General features: G+C 43.2%; 1 protein-coding gene across 2 annotated transcripts in view; it reads right to left on the reverse strand.

The window, feature by feature from the left end:
• Positions 1-21810, reverse strand: part of PTPRB (protein tyrosine phosphatase receptor type B) — a 213155-nt gene that overhangs the window by 14414 nt on the left and 176931 nt on the right. For both annotated transcript variants that reach the window (XM_073651780.1, XM_073651781.1), the window contains 2 exons: positions 19556-19719; positions 18359-18494 (listed from right to left, as the gene is read on the reverse strand). In XM_073651780.1, the coding sequence (XP_073507881.1) occupies positions 18359-18494; positions 19556-19719 (300 nt within the window). The remainder of the gene's footprint in view (positions 1-18358; positions 18495-19555; positions 19720-21810) is intronic.

The following is a 21810-nucleotide window of genomic DNA, read 5'->3' on the forward strand; positions in this document are numbered from 1 at the left end:
CTACAGGCAGTCCCCAACTTATGTATATCTCATAGTTACAGACTTAAGATGTAAAAAAAAACCTAATACTCACCAATCACTCACCTCTCCGACTGCCCCGCAGCTTACTGCCCGCCATCCAGGCCTTTTGTTTCTGTCATCACGCACCATATTTCTGGCCTCTTCGCCATAGGCCAGGGTTTATGGCCATGTCCAAGCCTTGGAGGTCATTGTGCGTCATAAGGTTGATATCACAACCTTACCACATGCAGTGACCTGCGAGGCCTGGAAGCTACCAGAATTACTGGCCTCCTGGCCTATAGTGCAGAGACAGGTGATGTGGCGTGCGATGGCGGAAAGAAGAAGACCGGATGGTGGGCAGTAAGTGGCAGGGCAGTTGGAGAGTAAGTATCCTGGCTATAAGGGACAAGGCCCAAGGTCATGGTGTACTTTTTGTGGGGAAGCTTTGGCTGTCTTTATACCAGGTTCTCGGTGGCACTACTATGAGGGGAGGAGGCACTGAACTTGGCCTCCACCAATCTCTGAATGTGGCTCTCGTGGCAAGAAAGGAGGGAGACCACTGCTTTATAGAGTAAAAGACAGCAGTGGACCACTAGTAGCCCAAATTCTGTTAACCTTTGGAAGTAGCTTTGACTGTACCAGAAGTCAGGATAATGTGTAGATATAAGGTGCCCATGCACATTAGATATACGCTGGCTAAACAGTTTTTTGCCTACTCCAAATTCTTTATCAGAACAGACATGTATGGGGGAAAGGGGTGAGATAAATAGCTGTGTGGGATTGGGCATTAAAGTGACAACTATCCAATGTTTCTGGCGTATTCTATGGTAGTAGAATCACATACAAGTATGTGCCAGAAATCCCCATAAGAAATTTATACTTCAACATTTAATTGAAAATGCCATGCAATTAATTGGGGAAAAACTAAGGCTTGGTTTCCGAACATTTTGTGGTTATCTGCTTTGAACTATATGAATAATGTTTGCTAAAGCAGTGTGAATTCTAGTGTGTGGTCAGCTTTATTCTTTTACATTTCCACATTAGTGGTGCACAGACTTCACAGCTCCCTTGGTGATAAAGCGGGAGGCTCATTAGTTATCCCTTCATTTCAAGGAAGCAAGTGATAGATGGAAGTGTGCTTACTGTTTAGATGGAATGGTGGCATCCATCCTGGTAAATAAAAAGCTTTAGCTTTCTATCATCTGATTTTATCTCTGGTAGGGAAACTGATGATTTATAAGTAGAGACAGAGAAACTACACAGAAAACTGCACTAACATTAGAAAAGCTGCATTGCGAAATATTGTACAATTATATAGACATAAGTTCAATTTTTATTGCACATGCAAAAACAGATGTTTCTAGATCTGTTCTTCTATTTGTAAAAGATATATTGAAGAAACACAGGTCACAAGGAAATGAAAAAACATCCCAAGCATATAAATATACATATCATACAATTTCTGGAGATATCATAGAGCATAGCTGTCAAACTCAGGCCCACAGTACGATTACATTTGGGTCACAATAAAATACCAAATGTCTACTACAGCTGACCCGCCGGTAGACAGCACATGCTAATACTACAAATCACATGTATCCGATCCGGCATGCTTGCTGGTTACTACAAGGCTGTTTATAACATTCCCCACAATTATGAGCTCCCCAGTTATGACGTACTTCCTGACCGGCATTCACCTGAACCGGGCATTCCCTTCTCTCCTCCCTACATCAGCAAGCACTCCCCTTGTGCTCTCCCATACATCTCAGTGCACAGAGCACCTATTACCCTCTATCTCCTTCACAAGATGGGTACAGGTATGCTGGAGTATAAATTGACAAACAACACAATAATAGAGCTCGCAATGGTGTCTCCATTAAAATGAGGCATAAATAAATGATTAAAATTACAGTTTTATTAGAGATAAAAATAAAATATACATAAAATTAAGCAAAGGTATCTAAATGTAGCAATCAAATAACAAGGCATATAGTCAAATAATTTTATGGTATAAAGTATTTTCTAGTCGTCCCAAAATGATTTAAAGTGGCAATAAATATGAAAAAGTTTATCAAGTTAGGCATTATGCCACTTACATGTTGTAATTAAGGAGCCTTGCTATCCGGCCACCACCCCTGGGCAAGGCTCCTTAATTACAACATGTAAGTGGCATAATGCCTAACTTGATAAACTTTTGATAAATTCACCTTCTCTCTCCCTATGTGCAATATTCTGACTAGCTGATAGTATGTATTTAATATAAATACAATACAGGCACTTGCATCTTATTTATTTATTTATTTGTTGAAACACTACAGCACTTTGCACTTTGATTAAATTTGCTGCTATTATATTTGAAATATGAACATTTAGGCACAAGCACTTTGCAAAAGAAAATTTTTTCTTTTCCCATTTTTTCATATTTATTGGCACTTTAAACCATTTTGGGACGACTAGAAAATAATTTATACCAGAAAATTATTTGACTATATGCCTTGTTATTTGATTGCTACATTTAGATACCTTTGCTTAATTTTATGTATATTTTATTTTTATCTCTAATAAAACTGTAATTTTAATCATCTATTTATGCCTCATTTTAATGGAGACACCATTGCGAGCTCTATTATTGTGTTGTTTGACTATTGTTGTAGAGGCTATCCTGTTTGATGACACTGTGTATTAATTGGAGTATAAATTGGCCTAGGCCATAATATGCCCGGGGTATAATCAAGCCTAGGTTGCTTTAAGCCTAGGTATAGTCTGGACTTGGGGTATACTATGGCCTGTTACTCCGGGAAAGGTAGCACTAGATGGACCTTATGAATTAACTTTTTCCTCAAGGCTTTTCCTTGCCAGATTGGGTACATTAGAGCCACGTGCATCTCACAGACCACTAATCTGGCATCACTGACCTAATGCATATCTGTATGATACAGGATAATGGTGTTATTGCAATGCTAAATTCTGCTCTGAAATGGGATAATGTTATATATAATAAGTACAGTTTCTTAAATTCTGAAAAGGCAATATTTTCTAAAAGATTACAGTTATCTACAGTTTGGATAGCTGTTTATTATCCCAATCATAAACCATTAGTGATGAGCTCGGGTACTCGTTGCTCGGGTCGAGCACATTGGAGGACCCGAGCAACGAGCCCAATGTAAGTCTATGGGAAACTCGAGCATTTTTCAGGTGGCGCCCCCTGGCGGTCTGAAGAGGGCCTAAAAATTGCCCAAATCGATGGGAACAGTGCTCAAATGACATGGGGACAGAATGGGGAAGACCCCTGGAAGCATCTCTGACTCCCAGATCACTGCTGTCAACAACGTTGTCAGAGTATTACACCACTTTTACGGACTCACAATAAAACATACAAAAACTAAATCAAAATGGATTTTCCTTGGAAATATGTTAAGGAACATCCTTTCCAGGGTAATGACTTGTATATAAGGCAAAATAAATAACCAAAAACAAAAATACTCCTCCACACCTTGGGCTATGTTCACACGTAGCGTTTTTGATGCGTTTTTGCACTTTTGCATTGCTTTCAACCAAGACAAATGCATTCACCAGGATATGTCATTTAAACATTTTACAACCTTATCTGGCCATGTGGTGTGTGACACATCATCAGACCCATGCATACAGTGCTGAAAAGCCATGGGAACAGCATGGGGAAGACCTCTGGAAGCATCTCTGACTCCCAGGTCACTGCCTAAAAGTGTGCCCATCATAAGTGATCCTTGAGGCATGCGAAGATGCCTCCCGCCATGCACCTGTCGCTGCAGACTTGCAACAATCACCGTCCACGTCCTTGTCCCAGTGCAGCGTTCAGTTGTCCCTACCTCATTCCTTGGAATGCAAGCGCAAGTATGCAGGCAGACAGCCACCCACCAAACCACAGGCTGCAATACTATACTGCCAAATTTTTGACAGCTGCTTGCACTTGAAATGTGGCCTTTTAGGTTCATGGAGGCGGAAGCTGTCCACAATCTTATGGCGGCGGCGAGCGGGTATCAATACTCGGTCCCCAGCCGCCACTATTTGTCCTTGTGTCATCTCTGCCTTCCACAAGCACAGGTCCCACAACATTACCCGTGTCCTCCCCACAGCACTTACTGGGAAGGACAGCCTAACCACAAACACGTGGACAGGTGAATGTGGCCAGGGACGGTACGGAGCCAGTTCACATCTTTTTTTGCTGAGTTGTATTTCACCACAGCCATATTCTTTAGCTTGGTGAAAGGACTTGGGAAACCATATCTACCCAGCTGTCATTTCTCCCAGGAAGTCCTCTAAAGCTGCTTTCTCTTGAAATGTGGCCTTTTAGGTTCGTGGAGGCGGAAGCTTTTCATAACCTCATGCCGGCGGCCGGGTGTCCATACTCGGTCCCCAGCCGCCACTATTTCTCCCGGTATCGTCTCTGCCTTCCACAAGCACGGGTCCCACAACATTACCCGTGCCCTCCCCAGTGCACTTACTGGGAAGGACCGCCTAACCAGAAACACGTGGACAGGTGAATGTGGCCAGGGACGGTACGGAGCCAGTACACAGCTTTTTTTGCTGAGAGTTGTATTTCACCACAGCCATATTCTTTAGTTCGGTGAAAGGACTGGCATAGAGGTAAACCGTATCTACTCTGAATGTTATTTCTCCTAAGAAGCCCTGTAAGGCAGCTTGTTGCAGAAACAATGGCAGCCCGTCCAACATCAACTCGCACTTCTCGGTGGTGCTTTGACACACAAACATCCTTCTTTGCGCATTTAATTTCATGACTACAGAGTTGGGCAATGGCCTGATCTGCAATCCGGTTTGAGAAATAATATGCATAAGCACGTCCGATCCACATTAAAAAAAACAGCCATAGAGTGTCCGGGAACCTTCCCCCACACTTTTCTTAGGCAGGGCTGCTTCTCGGCAGGGTTGGACGGACCCACCAGAAAACCGGAGACTCCTCCGGTGGGCCCTGGCTTCTCCTTCAGGAGAGTTCATAGTGCCGAGGTGAGGCCATGATGATGATAGAGGCTACCATCTGCTTAGTTTTCTGTTACTTGGAATGCAAGCGCAAGTATGCAGCCAGCCACCCGCCCACAGGATGCAATACTAAACTGACAGATTTCTGGGCAGCTGCTTGCACTTGAAATGTGGCCTTTTAGGCTCGTGGAGGCGGAAGCTTTTCACAACCTCATGCCTCGTGTCCATACTCTGTCCCCAGCCGTCACTATTTCTCCCGGTGTTGTCTCCGCCTTCTACAAGCGCGGGTCCCTGAACATTACTGCTGGTATTTTTCTGTGGGAATTTGCTTGCCTTCTACCAGCCTGGAATATTTCCAGTAAACTATGGTACGACGCCATGGTATTAGCACTGCAACCAGTAACAGTAGCGAAGCCATCCCCAATTTCCTTCTCAGGAATTTTATTTGGTAGACTGAGTGGCCGCCCAAATACATTAGTTTCTCACAAAGGAGCTGAAGATAGAGTGGCAGTAGGTGCAAGTTTCTCCAGCCTGTTAGATACAAAAGGGTGAACAGCAGCACATTGGATCAGTGGTTAGCACTGAAGCCTTACAGCGCTGGGATCCTGGGATCAAATCCCAGCAAGGACAACATCTGCAAGGACTTTGTATGTTCTCCCCATGTTTGTGTGGGTTTCCACCTCAGTAAAAAAGCAGCCATAGAGTGTCCGAGGACCTTCCCACATACTTTTCTTAGCCAGGACTGCTTCTCGGCAGGGTTGGACGGTCCCACCAGAGAGTCCTCTGGTGTGCCCTGGCTTCTACATCAGGAGAGTTCATGATAGCGCTAACTTTGCAGCTGCTATGGGGCTCTTGAGAGGGGGAGAAAGGTGAGCCCTCAGAATCAAATCCTCTGGTGGGCACAATGTTTTTCAATCTGAAACAGCTCCTCAGTGGGAGTTGTATTTCACCACAGACATATTCTTTAGCTCGGTGAAAGGAATGGCATAGAGGGAAACCATATCTACTCCGGCTGTCATTTCTCCGTCACCAGGATCCGCCCATTGTCACACACGATCATGCCTGGCTGTATGTTCAGCGGTGAGAGCCACAGATCAAGCTGCTGTGTTACAGCTTTCAACAACTCTTTAGTGCTGGGCGGTTTGTCACCTAAGCATTAAGCATGTTATCTTCAGCATAGCCTGTTGCCGCTTGGCCAAGGCAGTGCTGCCGTGCTTTCAGCTTATGACTGATGTGGTCATTTCGGAGATGGAGGAGGTGCAGGAGCTGAACAATGTGATTACATTGAGGTTACATTGGCGACTCTGTTTTTATACTAAAGAAAGATTCTACTGTTTTTTTTTTTTATGTTATTTTTTAAGGCAAATGCATTCACCGGGAAATGTCATTTTAACATTTTACAACCTGATCTGGCAATGTGGTGTGTGACACATCATCAGACACATCCTGTTTCATTGATGATGGAGGGACTCTGAAAGACACATAGAGCAGGGCCACAATAACGAGTACAACATGTTCCCATTAGAAAGGAGAGAGTCTGCTATACAGTTTTAGGGTATTCAGTGAGTCCAATGGCTGACCAAATTTAGGAAAAACCCCACTAAGAATTTAAAGACACATAGAGCAGGGCCACAGTAACAAGTACGACATGTTCCCATTAGAAATGAGAGGGTCTGCTATACAGTTTTAGGGTATGCAGTGAGTCCAACGGCTGACCAAATTTAGGAAAAATCCCACTAACAATTTAAAGAGACATAGAGCAGGGCCACAGTAATGACAAATTCCCATTATAAAGGAGAGAGTCTCCCATAGTGTTGGCCTATGCAGTGAATGCAAGGGCTGCCAAAAATTTGGAGGCACTTCAATGCCCCTTGGAAGAGACATGGAGGTCAGAGGGCCTCCTCAAATCAATGTTCCCATTATTAGGAAGTGGGTCTCCCATAATGTTGGCCTATGCAGTGAATGCAAGGGTTGCCAAAAAATTGGAGGCACTCCAATGCCCCTTGGAAGAGACGTGGAGGAGGGCCTCATAAAAAAATGTTCCCATTAGAAAGGAGCGGGCCTCCTATACTTGTAATGCCCATGCACTAAGTGTATGGGCTGACAAACTTTTACCCCTGGGGGGTATACATGAACATACTGTCTAAAAATTTTTTTCACCGGCATCATAAACACCCTTTAAAAAAATGATGTGGGTGTTGCATCATGGACCACAGTCACCCTGGTGATATGGTCGTGGAGGATAAGGAGAAGGAGGAGGACAAGAGCAAATAGCTAAAATCAGGAAGCGTATACCCATGTCTGGATGTGAAAAGGTGCATGGGAATACACCTCCCAAGAAAAGACACTGGATTTGAGTTTATGTTACACTGCTATCCTTCGGTGGTGTTGAGAAGTCTGGCCCAATAAGCCCTTGTTCATTTTTATAAGAGTCAGCCTGTCAGCATTTTCAGTTGGCAGGCGGATGCGGTTATCAGTTATAATTCCACCAGCAGCACTAAAAACCCGCTCTGATAAAACGCTGGCGGCAGGGCAGGCCAGGACCTCCAAGGCATAGAGAGCCAGTTCATTCCAGGTATCCAGCTTGGATACCCAATAATTATAAGGCACAGAGGAATGACGAAGGACATTGGTCCGGTTGGCTAGGTACTCCCTCAGCATCTTCCCAAACTTTGCACTCCTTGTGAGAGTACTCCACGCCTCAGGGCATGTGCGATGGGAGAACCTGAGAAAACTCTCCCAAAACTTTCACAGTGTTTCCCTGCCTCTGCTGGATTGAAGTTCTGTCTCTCTCGCCTGTACTCCTTGGTTATCCAACGAAGTGTGCCCTCAGCCGCCAGCGTTTTCAGATGGGAATTTTTTTAATAGTTCCGCAACAAGGACCTTCTGGTACAGTCCCATTTTTGTAGACCTGTCCGCCTCAGGAATAAGAGATATAAAGTTCTCCTTGTAACGTGGGTCTAGAAGTGCCACCAACCAGTAATGACTGTCACCCAAAATTTTGGGATCGCGAGGGTCATGGGAAAGGCAGCGTAACATAAACTCAGCCATGCGTGCCAGACTATTAACAGGCAAGACTTCCGTGTCCTCACCAAGAGGGTGACTGATCATTCTCTCCTCCTCCTCCTCCTCTCTGTCCTCTGGCCATCCACGCCGAACAGACGGTATGACAGCTGTTCTAGTAGTACTGTCTATAACGCATGAAACTAGCTCCTGTCCTTCCTCCTCCTCCTCATTGTCACCCAATCCACGTTGGGATGAGATGAGGCTGGGCTGTGTGTAATCACCCTGTATGGTTCCTTGCTCCATCTCATCGTGCTCCGCCTGCAATGCATCCTCTTTGATTGTGAGCAGAGAGCGTTTCAGAAGACAGAGAAGCGGGATGGTGACGCTAATTATGCCTCAAAGTGGAGTCTGAACTGAATACCGAGGGCCTTGTTGATGCTGGTACTCCAGAACTGCTCACAAATCCTTCCCAATATCTGCAGTGTAGAGTTCCAACGTGTGGGGACATCACACACCAGTCTGTGAGCCGGAAGCTGCAAACGCTGCTGAAACACTGCAAGGGCGGTGGAAGCTGTAGCTGACTTTCTAAAATGGGCACACAGGCAGGGTACTTTAACAAGCAGATCCGGCAGCTCCGGGTAGTATTTGAGAAACCACTGAACCACGAGGCTAAGCACATGGGCCAGGCATGGTACGTGTGTGAGCTCGCTTCGCCTCAGAGCCGCCACCAGGTTCCCGCCATTGTCACACACGACTATGCCTGGCTGTAGGTTCAGCGGTGTGAGCCACAGATCTGCCTGCTCTTTCAGAGCTGTCCACAACTCTTCAGCATTGTGCGGTTTGTCACCTAAGCATATTAGCTTCAGCACAGCCTGTTGCCACTTGGCCAAGGCAGTGCTGCAGTGCTTCCAGCTTGTGACTGATGTGGTCATTTCCGAGATGGAGTCTGAAGAGGAGGAGGAGCCTGAGGAGGATGAGGTGCAGGAGCTGTAGACCATGGGGGCAGCCCTGATTGACCTAGGACCCGCAATCTTTGGCATTATGAGGACGTGTTCCCTCCCAAGGTCCGACTGGGTCCCGGCGTCTACTATGTTAACCCAGTGTGCCATCAGCGAGATGTACCATCCCTGTTCACAAGCACTTGTCCACGTGTCCGTGGTTAGGTGGACTTTCCCGGTAACTGCGTTGTTGAGGGCACGACTAATGTTTTGGGACACGTGCTTGTGTAATGCGGGGACGGCACACTGGGAGAAATAGTGGCGGCTGGAGACCGAGTACCAAGGGATCGCCGCCGCCATCAGGTTGTGGAACGCTTCCGTCTCCACGAGCCCAAAAGGCAACATTTTGAGCGCAAGCAGTTGTGAAATGTGAGAATTGAGTACTGTGGCCTGTGGGGCATTGGCTGCATACTTGCACTTGCGTTCCAAGGACTGGGGAATGGACAACTTAACGCTGCGCTGGGACAAGGACATGGACGTGCTTCCTGATCCTGCTACTTGAGAGTGCGCAACGACAGTTGCAGGGCAGGAGGCATTTTCGCATGCACCATGGACAGGGGATTGACTTGCATGCACAACAGTGGAAGAAGAAAAGGTCCCACCTGCAGACATTGTTCCTGGACCCTGGGGTTCGGCCCACAAAGTCGGGTGCTTTGCTGCCATGTGCCTGATCATTCTGGTGCTGGTCAGGCTGGTCGCTTTGCCACCCCTGCTGATGCTGGCCTGGCAGGTGGTGCAAATGGCCTTTTTGGGGTTATCGGCAGAGTCTTTAAAAAACAACCAGACTTGGGAAGACCTAACAGTTGTACTGGTAACTTCCTTCGTGTTGGTGTTATGGGGAATGGTTGCCTGCCTTCTGTCTGCGGCCACCACACTGCTTCTTCCTGCCTGTTGGGGTGCTCTGCCTCCCTCCCCCTGTGTGCTGCTGTCCTCGCTCTGCATGTCCTCCTGCCAGGTTGGGTCAGTTACTTTATCATCCACCACCTTGTCTTCCACTTCCGCACCCTGGTCCTCCTCCTGACTTTCTGGCAATTGTGTCTCATCATCGTCCACCTCTTGTGACACGTTCCCACCGTCGCCTTCGTGTGACCGTGGCTGCTCAAATATTTGGGCATCGCTACACGCAATCTCCTCTTGCCCCGCTTCAAGTGGACTGGGCGAGAGACCCAAATCTATAAAAAAGTGAACAGTTCTTCAGAGTGTCCAAGTGTGGGATCAGTGGTCTCCGGGCACTCGGCATGGTGGGAGGAAGGAGGATCAGGGTGAGGAATATGCGGTCCAGACTCACGGCTACTGAGACTTGACCGTGTGGAAGACAGGGTGGTGGTGGTGGTGGTGGCTAAGTGACTGGAAGCATTATCCGCTATCCAACCAGCAACCTTTTGACACTGCTCTGGGTTCAATAGTGGTGTGCTGCGGTCTCCTAGGAATTGGGACAGGAAGGTCGGGCAAGAAGATGTGGGTGTTTGTTGTGGCACAATTTCAGCTTGCCCACGGCCTTGTCCTCGGCCTCTGCATGCACCATCACCATCACGTCCAGTTCCTTGTCCCTTGCCACGTGCCTCGCCCATTTTAAATGGAGGACAGTATCTTCCACTCTCGCTACAAATTACTGAGTTTGGAGCGAACTTATATATGATCCGTGTGATGGAGAAAACAGAGTTTTACATACCTGGCCTGTAGGTAACTAGCTTGAACAGCAAACTGGTGTGAATTGCTTCACTGACACACTGAAGGAAATTTTTAATGGAGGCCAGAAATGGCAGCATTTTCTGTGTGACGGAGAAAACACAGTTTTAAATACCTGGCCTGTAGGTAAGTAGTTTGAACAGCAAACCGGTGTCAAAAACTTCGCTGACACAGTGAAAAAAAATTAGAATGGAGGCCAAAAATGGCAGTATTTTCTGAAAACGTATATATGATCCGTGTGACGGAGAAAACATAGTTTTGAATAGCTGGATTTCTAGCGCTGTAATATGGAAAGGACCTGGCTATATTCTGCAGTGCCAACAAGCAAATGGCGCAGAAAAACTGTGTTCTCTGGATTGCTTTTTAAGCAAATAATGAGGATTAAGATCCAAAAAAAAGTATTCCTGGCCCCTGAGACCTGGGCCTTTGTATAGAAATATCTAACAGCAGCAGAAGGCAGAATTGGAATGGAGCCTCTTGTGCTATATGCACTGCAGTCTGCTATATACACTGCCTGCCTATATTCCCTGCCTGCCTGATATCTCTGCAGATGGATTAGTTAGTCCTCAAAAGGACTGTTTGTTAAGATGGATATGTGTAATGTACGTTTTTTCTCCCTACACTACCTAATACACAAGCAAATCTCTCCTTGACGCAGCAGCACCTCTCCTTACTCTGCCTGATTCCGGAGTGACTGTGATGAGCACAGCGGCGCCAGGTCTGATATAGACCTTATGACGCTGTGCGGCCAGCCAATCACTGTAATGCCCACAACCACCATGGCTGCGACATTACAATGAGCGGCAGGCAATCCCTGCATGTTGATTGGCGCTCTAAAGAGCACCAAACATGCAGGGAGATTACCCGAGCTCCTGCCGAGCAACCCGGAAATACTCGGCGAGCGCCGAGTATCTCGAGTAGTGAGATGCTCGGGCGAGCACCGAGCAGTAGCGAACATACTCGCTCATCACTATAAACCCTAATTATTGCATTGCTGGATGCTCAGAAATGGTCTTTTGATTTTCAGTTTATTGTTTTGACATTAAAAAAATCATGAATCAAAAGCCAAAAAGATAACTATCGGACTTATATATTCAATAGTCATCCAAAAGACTAAATTACCAGCACACAGATAGTCTTGATTATTCTCGCACTGGTATAAGAGCCTATGGCACATTTGCTTTTATATAGTCTAAATGTAATTTGCACTTATATACTACTGTATATTAGGTAATGCCCTCATTTACGGAGAGCAAGTACGAGCATTTCTTCAGGAGCTCTTCTGCACAATACATGCAATGTGATGTTGGCCTAAGAGATTTAAACAACCTGGGGGCAGATGTTTCACTGTTGTTCAGCTCTTAAAATACTGTATATTGTGACACAAGGGACTCGCTCTTATAACTTATACTGGTAAACAGAATGCAAATGGCTGAGCAGTTTTGTTCTGTTATTCTAAGCATCTAATTCTGTCAAATGATAATCATTACATGTTATATTACATCATAGAAAATATTTTGTCTTTGCAGGAAAATTATAATCATTTGTTTCCAACTTAAAATATGTACATTCATTTAGCATAAGAGAAACATCAATTCTAACGTTTTAACTGAATGTTTATGTTTTATTCAAAAAAAATCAATGTACTGCAGATTCTTCTAAAATGACTCATACTCAGCGAAAGTGACTTTGTCATTATTATCATTATATCATAATGGAGCAAAACAAATATATGAAATGACTGATGGAAAAACTTAGCATATATTTGATGTAGACTTAGCAATTCCTTGCATGACATCACAAACTAATGGTTTCAATTTAAACACAAAAAAATATTTTTGGATGTAAGATAAGTATTTTAGAGAGACAACACATTTTACATTAAGAAAATAAATCTACAGTAATTGAATTTCTACTGTACAATGTAGACACATCAATGGGCAGCTATGGTGGAGGTCTGAATGCTGATACCCACAACGATGCTCACTAAGGGACTGCAGATTTACATACCCTTCATGTACTCAATAGCACTTTGTATCTGTACTTATACAGGTACTGACTGATAAAACAAAAAAAATGGAGCCAGAGCACATGTTGGTATAAGTACAATGCATAGGTGTGCATTCACACTGTGGCCATTTAACAAGCAGAACCTAAGATACAACCAAAATGATCAAATACCCTGTAATAAGTAAATAACTAGTAATAGTGCATATAAATAAAATAGGTACTTAGTTAACACTGTTTTGATAAAAAAACATAAAAGTCACCCCACCGCGCAAGGTGTACTGCAATCGGGATGGTACCTAACTCTTGCAGTTCACCTCACTATATGTTATCAGATGTAAAAATAGACAAGATCAGAGTACGATCTGGGTCCCGATTATTCAGACACCAGCCCGTGAACAGCCCAAAAAGGGGGAACCACACCCATGTTTGTACAAAGTACAAAAAAAACTAAACCAAAACTAAAAAAATTGGGCCTGTTCATATGTTGGTTTAAGTGCTGACAGATAGTGAGGTGAACTACAAGAGTTTGGCACCGTCCGGATTGGGGTAGGATGGTTTTTACATTTTTTTTTATCAAAATAGTGTTAACTAAGAACCCTATGTTATTTACAGTGCTGGCCAAAAGTATTGGCACCCCTGCAATTCTGTCAGATAATACTCAGTTTCTTCCTGAAAATGATTGCAATCACAAATTCTTTGGTATTATTCTCTTCATTTAATTTGTCTTCAATGAAAAAAACACAAAAAGAATTGTCCTAAAGCCAAATGGGATATAATTCCACACCAAACCTAAAAAAGGGGGTGGACAAAAGTATTGACACCCTTTGAAAAATCATGTGATGCTTCTCTAATTCGTGTAATTAACAGCACCTGTAACTTACCTGTGGCACCTAACAGGTGTTGGCAATAACTAAATCACACTTGCAGCCAGTTAACATGGATTAAAGTTGACTCAACCTCTGTCCTGTGTCCTTGTGTGTACCACATTGAGCATGGAGAAAAGAAAGAAGACCAAAGAACTGTCTGAGGACTTGAGAAACCAAATTGTGAGGAAGCATGAGCAATCTCAAGGCTACATGTCCATCTCCAAAGACCTGAATGTTCCTGTGTCTTCCGTGCGCAGTGTCATCAAGAAGTTTAAAGCCCATGGCACTGTGGCTAACCTCCCTAAATGTGGACGGAAAAGAAAAATTGACGAGAGATTTCAGCGCAAGATTGTGCGGATGGTGGATAAAGAACCTCGACTAACATCCAAACAAGTTCAAGCTGCCCTGCAGTCCAAGGGTACAACAGTGTCAACCTGTACTATCCGTCGGCATCTGAATAAAAAGGGACTGTATGGTTGGATACCGAGGAAGACCCCACTTCTTACCCTGAGACATAAAAAAGCCAGGCTGGAGTTTGCCAAAACTTACCTGAGAAAGCCTAAAATGTTTTGGAAGAATGTTCTCTGGTCAGATGAGACAAAAGTAGAGCTTTTTGGGAAAAAACATCAACAGAGTGTACAGGAAAAAAAAAAAGCATTCAAAGAAAAGAACACGGTCCCTACAGTCAAACATGGCGTAGGTTCCCTGATGTTTTAGGGTTGCTTTGCTGCCTCTGGCACTGGACTGCTTGACCGTGTGCATGGCATTATGAAGTCTGAAGACTACAAACAAATTTTGCAGCATAATGTAGGGCCCAGTGTGAGAAAGCTGTTTCTCCCTCAGAGGTCATGGGTCTTCCAGCAGGACAATGACCCAAAACACACTACCAAAAGCACTATAAAATGGTTTTAGAGAAAGCACTGGAGACTTCTAAGGTGGCCAGCAATGAGTCCAGACCTGAATCCTATAGAACACCTGTGGAGAGATCTCAAAATGGCAGTTTGGAGAAGGCACCCTTCAAATATCAGGGACCTGGAGCTGTTTGCCAAAGAAGAATGGTCTACAATTCCAGCAGAGCATTGTAAGAAACTCATTGATGGCTATCGGAAGCGGTTGTTCGCAGTTATTTTGGCTAAAGGTTGTGCAACCAAGCATTAGGCTGAGGGTGCCAATACTTTTGTCCGGCCCATTTTTGGAGTTTTGTGTGAAATGATCAATGATTTGATTTTTGCTTCAATCTCTGTTGTGTTTTTTCCTTGCAAGCAAATTAAATGAAGATAATAATACCAAAGAATTTGTGATTGCAATCATTTTCAGGAAGAAACTGAGTATTATCTGACAGAATTGCAGGGGGTGCCAATACTTTTGGCCAGCACTGTATATGCACTATTACTATTTATTTCTTTACTACAGGGTATTTGCTCATTTTGTTTTTATCCTAGGTTTTCTTTGTTAAAAGGCCATAATGTGAATTAACACCTATGCAATGCACTTACATCAATAGTTTTTTGTACTTTGTACAAACAGTGGCATGGTTCACCTTTTTGTGCTGTTCATTTTGAACAATCTTGTCTGGCCCACTTTTGGGGTTTTGTGTGAAATTATGTCCAATTTGCCTTTTTTTCTCAGTTTTTTTGCGTTGTTCCAAACTACACAAAGGAAATAAACATGTGTATAACAAAACATGTGTAATTGAAATCGTTTTCTGGGAGAAATATTTCTTTTCTGGAACAATTTCAAGGGTGCCAACACTTTAGGCCATGACTGTGTATGTTACTCTGTAAAGTCTTATATTGTTTGTACATGTCCCTTCTGATTTCTAAAGTGCTGCAGAATATTTGGACGATATAGAAATAATTTTGTGGGGCCATATTTATCAGGAGGATATATCTGATGTATGCCTCTGTATAGTCATACAGTGCCAAAGATTAGCTATTGGCTCCCATGTTCAAAAAACATGTATTGGATGCCTCCTTATAGAATAATGAAGCAAGCTGTGCTTTTCTATATAGTTTAAGGACTCACTCACACGGCCATCGATTCTCTCATGCGAGAGATTTGGGCCGATTATGCTAATGTCACTCGGATCAAACTCTATAAGAGCTTGATCTGAGTGTCACCATAGTGTGATCCAATTCTCTCACATGAGAGAATCAGAGGACAGGTGTGGAGAACTTTAATTTGTTCAACTTCTCCATTCTCCGTGTTCGCATGTTTCACATGCATCTATACACTTGTATGACTGCCCGTGATCTGTTTGTCTGATGCTCTCGCAGCATGCTGTGATTGTAATCTCATGCTGAATCGGCATGAGATAAAAATTGCAGATCTGCACTGCCCCATAGTATAACATTGGGCCAAGTGCTATGCAATAAAACATGGGATAGCAGTCATCCGTGTTATATATTCGTGTGAGTGAACCCTAAAAAAGATATGCTAACATATGCCAGCCCTTGAAAGCTAAAGAAAAACGATGGATACATTTGACATACAGTACAGACCAAAAGTTTGGAGACACCTTCTCATTTAAAGACTTTTCTGTATTTTCATGACTATGAAAATTGTACATTCACACTGAAGGCATCAAAACTATGAATTAACACATGTGGAATTATATACTTAACAAAAAAGTGTGAAACAACTGAAAATATGTCTTATATTCTAGGTTCTTCAAAGTAGCCACCTTTTGCTTTGATGACCGCTTTGCACACTCTTGGCATTCTCTTGATGAGCTTCAAGAGGTAGTCACCGGAAATGGTTTTCACTTCACAGGTGTGCCCTGTCAGGTTTAATAAGTGGGATTTCTTGCCTTATAAATGGGGTTGGGACCATCAGTTGTGTTGTGCAGAAGTCTGGTGGATACACAGCTGATAGTCCTACCGAATAGACTGTTAGAATTTGTATTATGGCAAGAAAAAAGCAGCTAAGTAAAGAAAAACGAGTGGCCATCATTACTTTAAGAAATGACGGTCAGTCAGTGCGAAAAATTGGGAAAACTTTGAAAGTGTCCCCAAGTGTAGTTGCAAAAACCATCAAGCGCTACAAAGAAACTGGGTCAAATGAGGACCGCCCCAGGAAAGAAAGACCAAGAGTCACCTCGGCTTCTGAGGATAAGTTTATCCGAGTCACCAGCCTCAGAAATCGCAGGTTAACAGCAGCTCAGATTAGAGACCAGGTCAATGCCACACAGAGTTCTAGCAGCAGACACATCTCTACAACAACTGTTAAGAGGAGACTTTGTGCAGCAGGCCTTCATGGTAAAATAGCTGCTAGGAAACCACTGCTAAGGACAGGCAACAAGCAGAAGAGACTTGTTTAGGCTAAAGAACACAAGGAATGGACATTAGACCAGTGGAAATCTGTGCTTTGGTCTGATGAGTCTAAATTTGAGATCTTTGGTTCCAACCACTGTGTCTTTCTGCGACGCAGAAAAGGTGAGCGGATGGACTCTACATGCCTGGTTCCCTCCGTGAAGCATGGAGGAGGAGGTGTGATGGTGTGGGGGTGCTTTGCTGGTGACACTGTTGGGAATTTATTCAAAATTGAAGACATACTGAACCAGCATGGCTACCACAGCATCTTGCAGCGGCATGCTATTCTATCCAGTTTGCGTTTAGTTGGACCATCATTTATTTTTCAACAGGACAATGGCCCTAAACACACCTCCAGGCTGTGTATGGGCTATTTGACCAGGTGGGAGAGTGATGGGGTGCTACGCCAGATGACCTGGCCTCCACAGTCACCAGACATGAACCCAATTGAGATGGTTTGGGGTGAGCTGGACCGCAGAGTGAAGGCAAAAGGGCCAACAAGTGCTAAGCATCTCTGGGAACTCCTTCAAGATTGTTGGAAGACCATTTCCGGTGACTACCTCTTAAAGCTCATCAAGAGAATGCCAAGAGTGTGCAAAGCAGTCATCAAAGCAAAAGGTGGCTACTTTGAAGAACCTTGAATATAAGACATATTTTCAGTTGTTTCACACTTTTTTGTTAAGTATATAATTCCACATGTGTTAATTCATAGTTTTGATGCCTTCAGTGTGAATGTACAATTTTCATAGTCATGAAAATACAGAAAAATCTTTAAATGAGAAGGTGTGTCCAAACTTTTGGTCTGTACTGTATGTGCCAGATTTAGAGATGGGTGAATCAATTTGCAGGACTCCGGTACATCGGCCAGGTCTGTAGCCTCTGGCCACTGGACGGGAGATTTGTGACTCTCTTTCCTTCTGGGATCTCTGGCGCATTTGACTAGTGAGGCCAGGCACAACGTCATTCATCTGTCGTGAAGCATGGATGACATCGCACCAGCTCGGCTAATTCAAAGCCACACCGGGGATCTTGGAAGGTAAAAGATTTGTGAGCATGTCTAGTGGCACTCCTAACCTGGCCAATAGACTGGAATTTTGCAAACCGATCTGCCCATCTCTAGCCTGGCAGAAACTGCAAATTCCACATAGGCTAATATAAAAATATGGCCATTCAATTATATATTGTATACTGCGAGATGCAAGCAACTCACTTGTGTACTCCTTTTTTCCATAGAGTAAGAAAAAATTAATGGGGTGTAACTTCTTGACAGCTACAATTAACTGCAATTCTCCAGTTAACCACTTACTCTTTGAGTTACATGTATTGGTTATTAGTGTATTTCTTAGAACAAGACAACTTAGGGACAGTTGCACAATCGAGCCTTAAAATGATAACAATATTTCAGCATCAACAGCTATGAAGCAATACGTTATCTCAGATACAATGAAGAATTAGGATCTAATCGTAAGGCACAGCCCCCTTGTCAGAGAAGCCTTCTCACCTCAGTTTGAACCATATGCACACGATGAAATCGTAAATCGTACACAGCTCCATAAATATCCACAGAGTCTTTGGTGTCCACTTGTTGCAGGATTCGGTCCAGAGCAATGAATGTCCCTGTTCGGCCAACTCCAGCACTGAAGACACATGAATATTATGTTTTTAAGCATTTAAATATGTATTTAAGTACTGACTTCTCCATTAAAGATTCTAAACAGTCTGTATTAGTTATGATAACCCTCGGTAGCATGAAAAAAACAAAAATGATTATTTTTGGTGGGGGTGGGGGTAGATATAGAATGAGGAGTATCTATCAGGGCTCTTAGGAATTTTACCTGCAAAAACCCCTGATGTAACTGATACCATAAATGTCTTCTAGATGAGGGATGACGTTTGTTCTCTGCCTTTTGTGATATTTTGGCCATGATGAGATGTAGAAGAAGGGAACAGCTAGATATGAATCTATATAACTATCCCTCTTTTAGTTTAGGCACTTTAATAGTTGAGCCCAGGCCCATATGAGGCTGTTTCCATACTTCCCATAGACTATAGTGAAGAAAGATACAGTATACATTTACATGCACAGCCAACTATCCATTGCTTCCCCACCTTTTAGTGATGGCTAGAAGGGGGCCACATGACCCTTCTTTTCCAGACTTGTGAGGGTCTCAAAGGTAAGACCCCAGCCTATCAAACATGCATGCAATTAAAATTACTTTAACATGAAATTAAAATGATGTTTTTACACGTAAAAACCCCCATAGGCTCTATTCATTAGTGGCCCCCAGCACCCACCCTTCCACATGATCAGTGCATGGCACAGTACACCTGATGCACTACATATAGACAGGGCACCTGCTGTGGTATGAACATGCATCCTCAATACTGTCAGAAATGCCACCTTTGGGATCCTCCCTTATCAGTGGGGTGGGATCACCAATTCCACCCCACTGCATCCTCCACGTACTTTAATGGAGATGTGGCTGCAAACACAGCCTTGTTTCCATTCAAATGTATACATAATGTGTTGGTTGGAAATATGCGAAGGGTCAGGTAATAACTGTTTGTAGCCGTAGAGTGGGTGACAGAATCAATGTTACTGGTGGGCCCATGGCATCCCAATCCTACATTGACCATAAATGATGAAAGTATCAAGACTGAATACTGAACGTGTATATAAGAGGTATTTTAGTAGTACCTGCAGTGGACCACAGTAGGGCCAGCTCCTGGTGTCCTGTTAATATAATCCCTGACTGTTCTTACAAACTGAATCAGAGACTGAGTGGTCTCCGGGACTCCATGATCAGGCCACACAGTATAGTGGAAATGACGGACCAGCCTTGCAGCATCTAGTTGATCTTCCTATAGAGAAAAGTAAAGTCTTGTCAAGTACTTTGTCAAGATCCTAAATCTCATTAGGATTTTTACAATTATCTTCACTCATTATCCTCGCTCAATATATACCATATATAGATATTAGGTATAGTTATCAGGTAATCATGCTGCTGTCACCTATGGCAGATGACTTTAGTTTCCGTGTACATAAACCAACTAGATGGAAATGTATAATTGATATAAATGTATAATTTACAAAAGAAGTCAATAGGCTGCCTTTGGAGAACAATATAGGCTCCAGGGTCAACACAGAACATAAGCAAAATGAAATCTTTAACTTTACAGACCAAAATAGATCTCTGTTAAATTATTGCCTCTTAGCAAACATGTACTCAGTGTACTTTTATTATATTTCTATTTAAGATATTTCTCAACTCAAAGAAATCTTTTTACATTTTTGTTCCGCTAACACAATAAGGCTATGTTTATACGTTGCTTTTTCGCTGCTTTTTTTCTGCAGCCAAAACCTGATGTCTTGGCAGTAAAAAATATGCAGACAAACAGCAGGTTTTGCTGGCTTTTTTGCTGCTTTTCTTGCTGTGTTTTTGCTGCATTTTTCAGGATCCCTAAGTTCAGCTTTGCTTCCACCATGCAAGCATGAACAATACAAGGTGTTAGGCCAACAATGCAAGACATATGTGAAACCATAAAACATTTTTGGAACAAGGGCAATTTGATCAAATTATTTAGTGGAAAAAGTTTTTTCATGTCTGAAAAAATAGTGACTATTCTGAACAAAAAAGTTCATGAAAAAATACACAATTGCAAATGTAAAAACAGTGGGAGGAGTTGAATTGGTCAAGCATAGTTTACCTAAGATATTGCCAGGGTATTGAGTTTGTCAGACATTGTTCAATTTCACGCATTAGGTGGCTATTGAGTTGGTCAGGCATTGTTCAATTTAATACATTGCGTTGTTTACTTTTACACATATCACTAATTTAATGTAACTATACTAATCCTAACATCCCTGCTCAGGTGAGGACACCAAGACATTTTGATTTAAACTTGGGAAAATCACAAAAGTAAATGTGTTTCACCTCCTGTACCAGCTTTTTTTTCACTAAATCGCTGTAAAAACTGATGGTTTTGCTGCATTTCTGCTGCTTTTATGCACTTACTCATTGATTTCTATGTGTGAAAAAAATGGTGCAAAAACGCTGAAAGAATTGACATGCTGCAGTTTTCAAAAAAGCAGCAGTTTTCCAATTCAGGCAAGAAAAAAAAATCAAGTGTGTGGGTGAGATTTCAGAAATCTAATCGCTTTTGCTGGTACTTTAAAAAGCAGGTTTTAATTTGCATAAAAACGCAGCAAAAAACGCAATGTGTGAACGTACCCTTAGAGGCAACTGTCGGTGTATCATTGTAAAGTCGTTGTCAGTATAATTGATTCTATATCTAACAATCTAGGGGCACAGTAGAATACAACCAGGCTTGTGCTCAACCCCCTCTTCTGGTAATGACATGCATAGTTAATTCAGGGGTTCCCAACCTGTGGCTTGGGAGCCTTATGTGACTCACGGGCCCTTGATGTCTTGCTCATGCCTGTCTGCCAACTTGATACATTATCACCCGGTCTAGCAAACCGCTATGAAGAGCAGGTTTCCAGATGGTGACTTTTTGAGAGTAGCCCCGCACAGAAGAGCAGATGTGGATGAACATATACTGGCCTTGGTATAGGATGATACTGTCAGTCAGAGGGGATGATAGAAGTAAAGTGGGAACCTCTAGATCTAAGTATACTGCCTAAGTGTGATTTCTATGAGGAATCTTTGACTATTAATATGCATGCAATGGAGGCTCTGAATGTTACTATTGTGGGGGGAAGGGAGAGCAAGAGCTGGATGTCAATACTTGGGGTGGATGTGAATCAGGGCCCTTTATCCGAGTGGAATGGGGCTATCATGGCAAGAAAAGTTCAGGACCACGTATGATTCCAATGTACCTTGCATTTGGTTGACTGGAGATAGTTTTCTTCCTTCTGAAGGAGAGTTAATTTGCATGATTGCTTTCCTATGTAGCATTGCCTGTAGAACTGTGAATCTCTTAAATGATAAC

The sequence above is a fragment of the Phyllobates terribilis genome, unplaced genomic scaffold (assembly GCF_046119375.1).
Source record: "Phyllobates terribilis strain yellow unplaced genomic scaffold, ASM4611937v1 Scaffold_11__3_contigs__length_659146591, whole genome shotgun sequence".
Lineage (NCBI taxonomy): Eukaryota > Metazoa > Chordata > Amphibia > Anura > Dendrobatidae > Phyllobates > Phyllobates terribilis.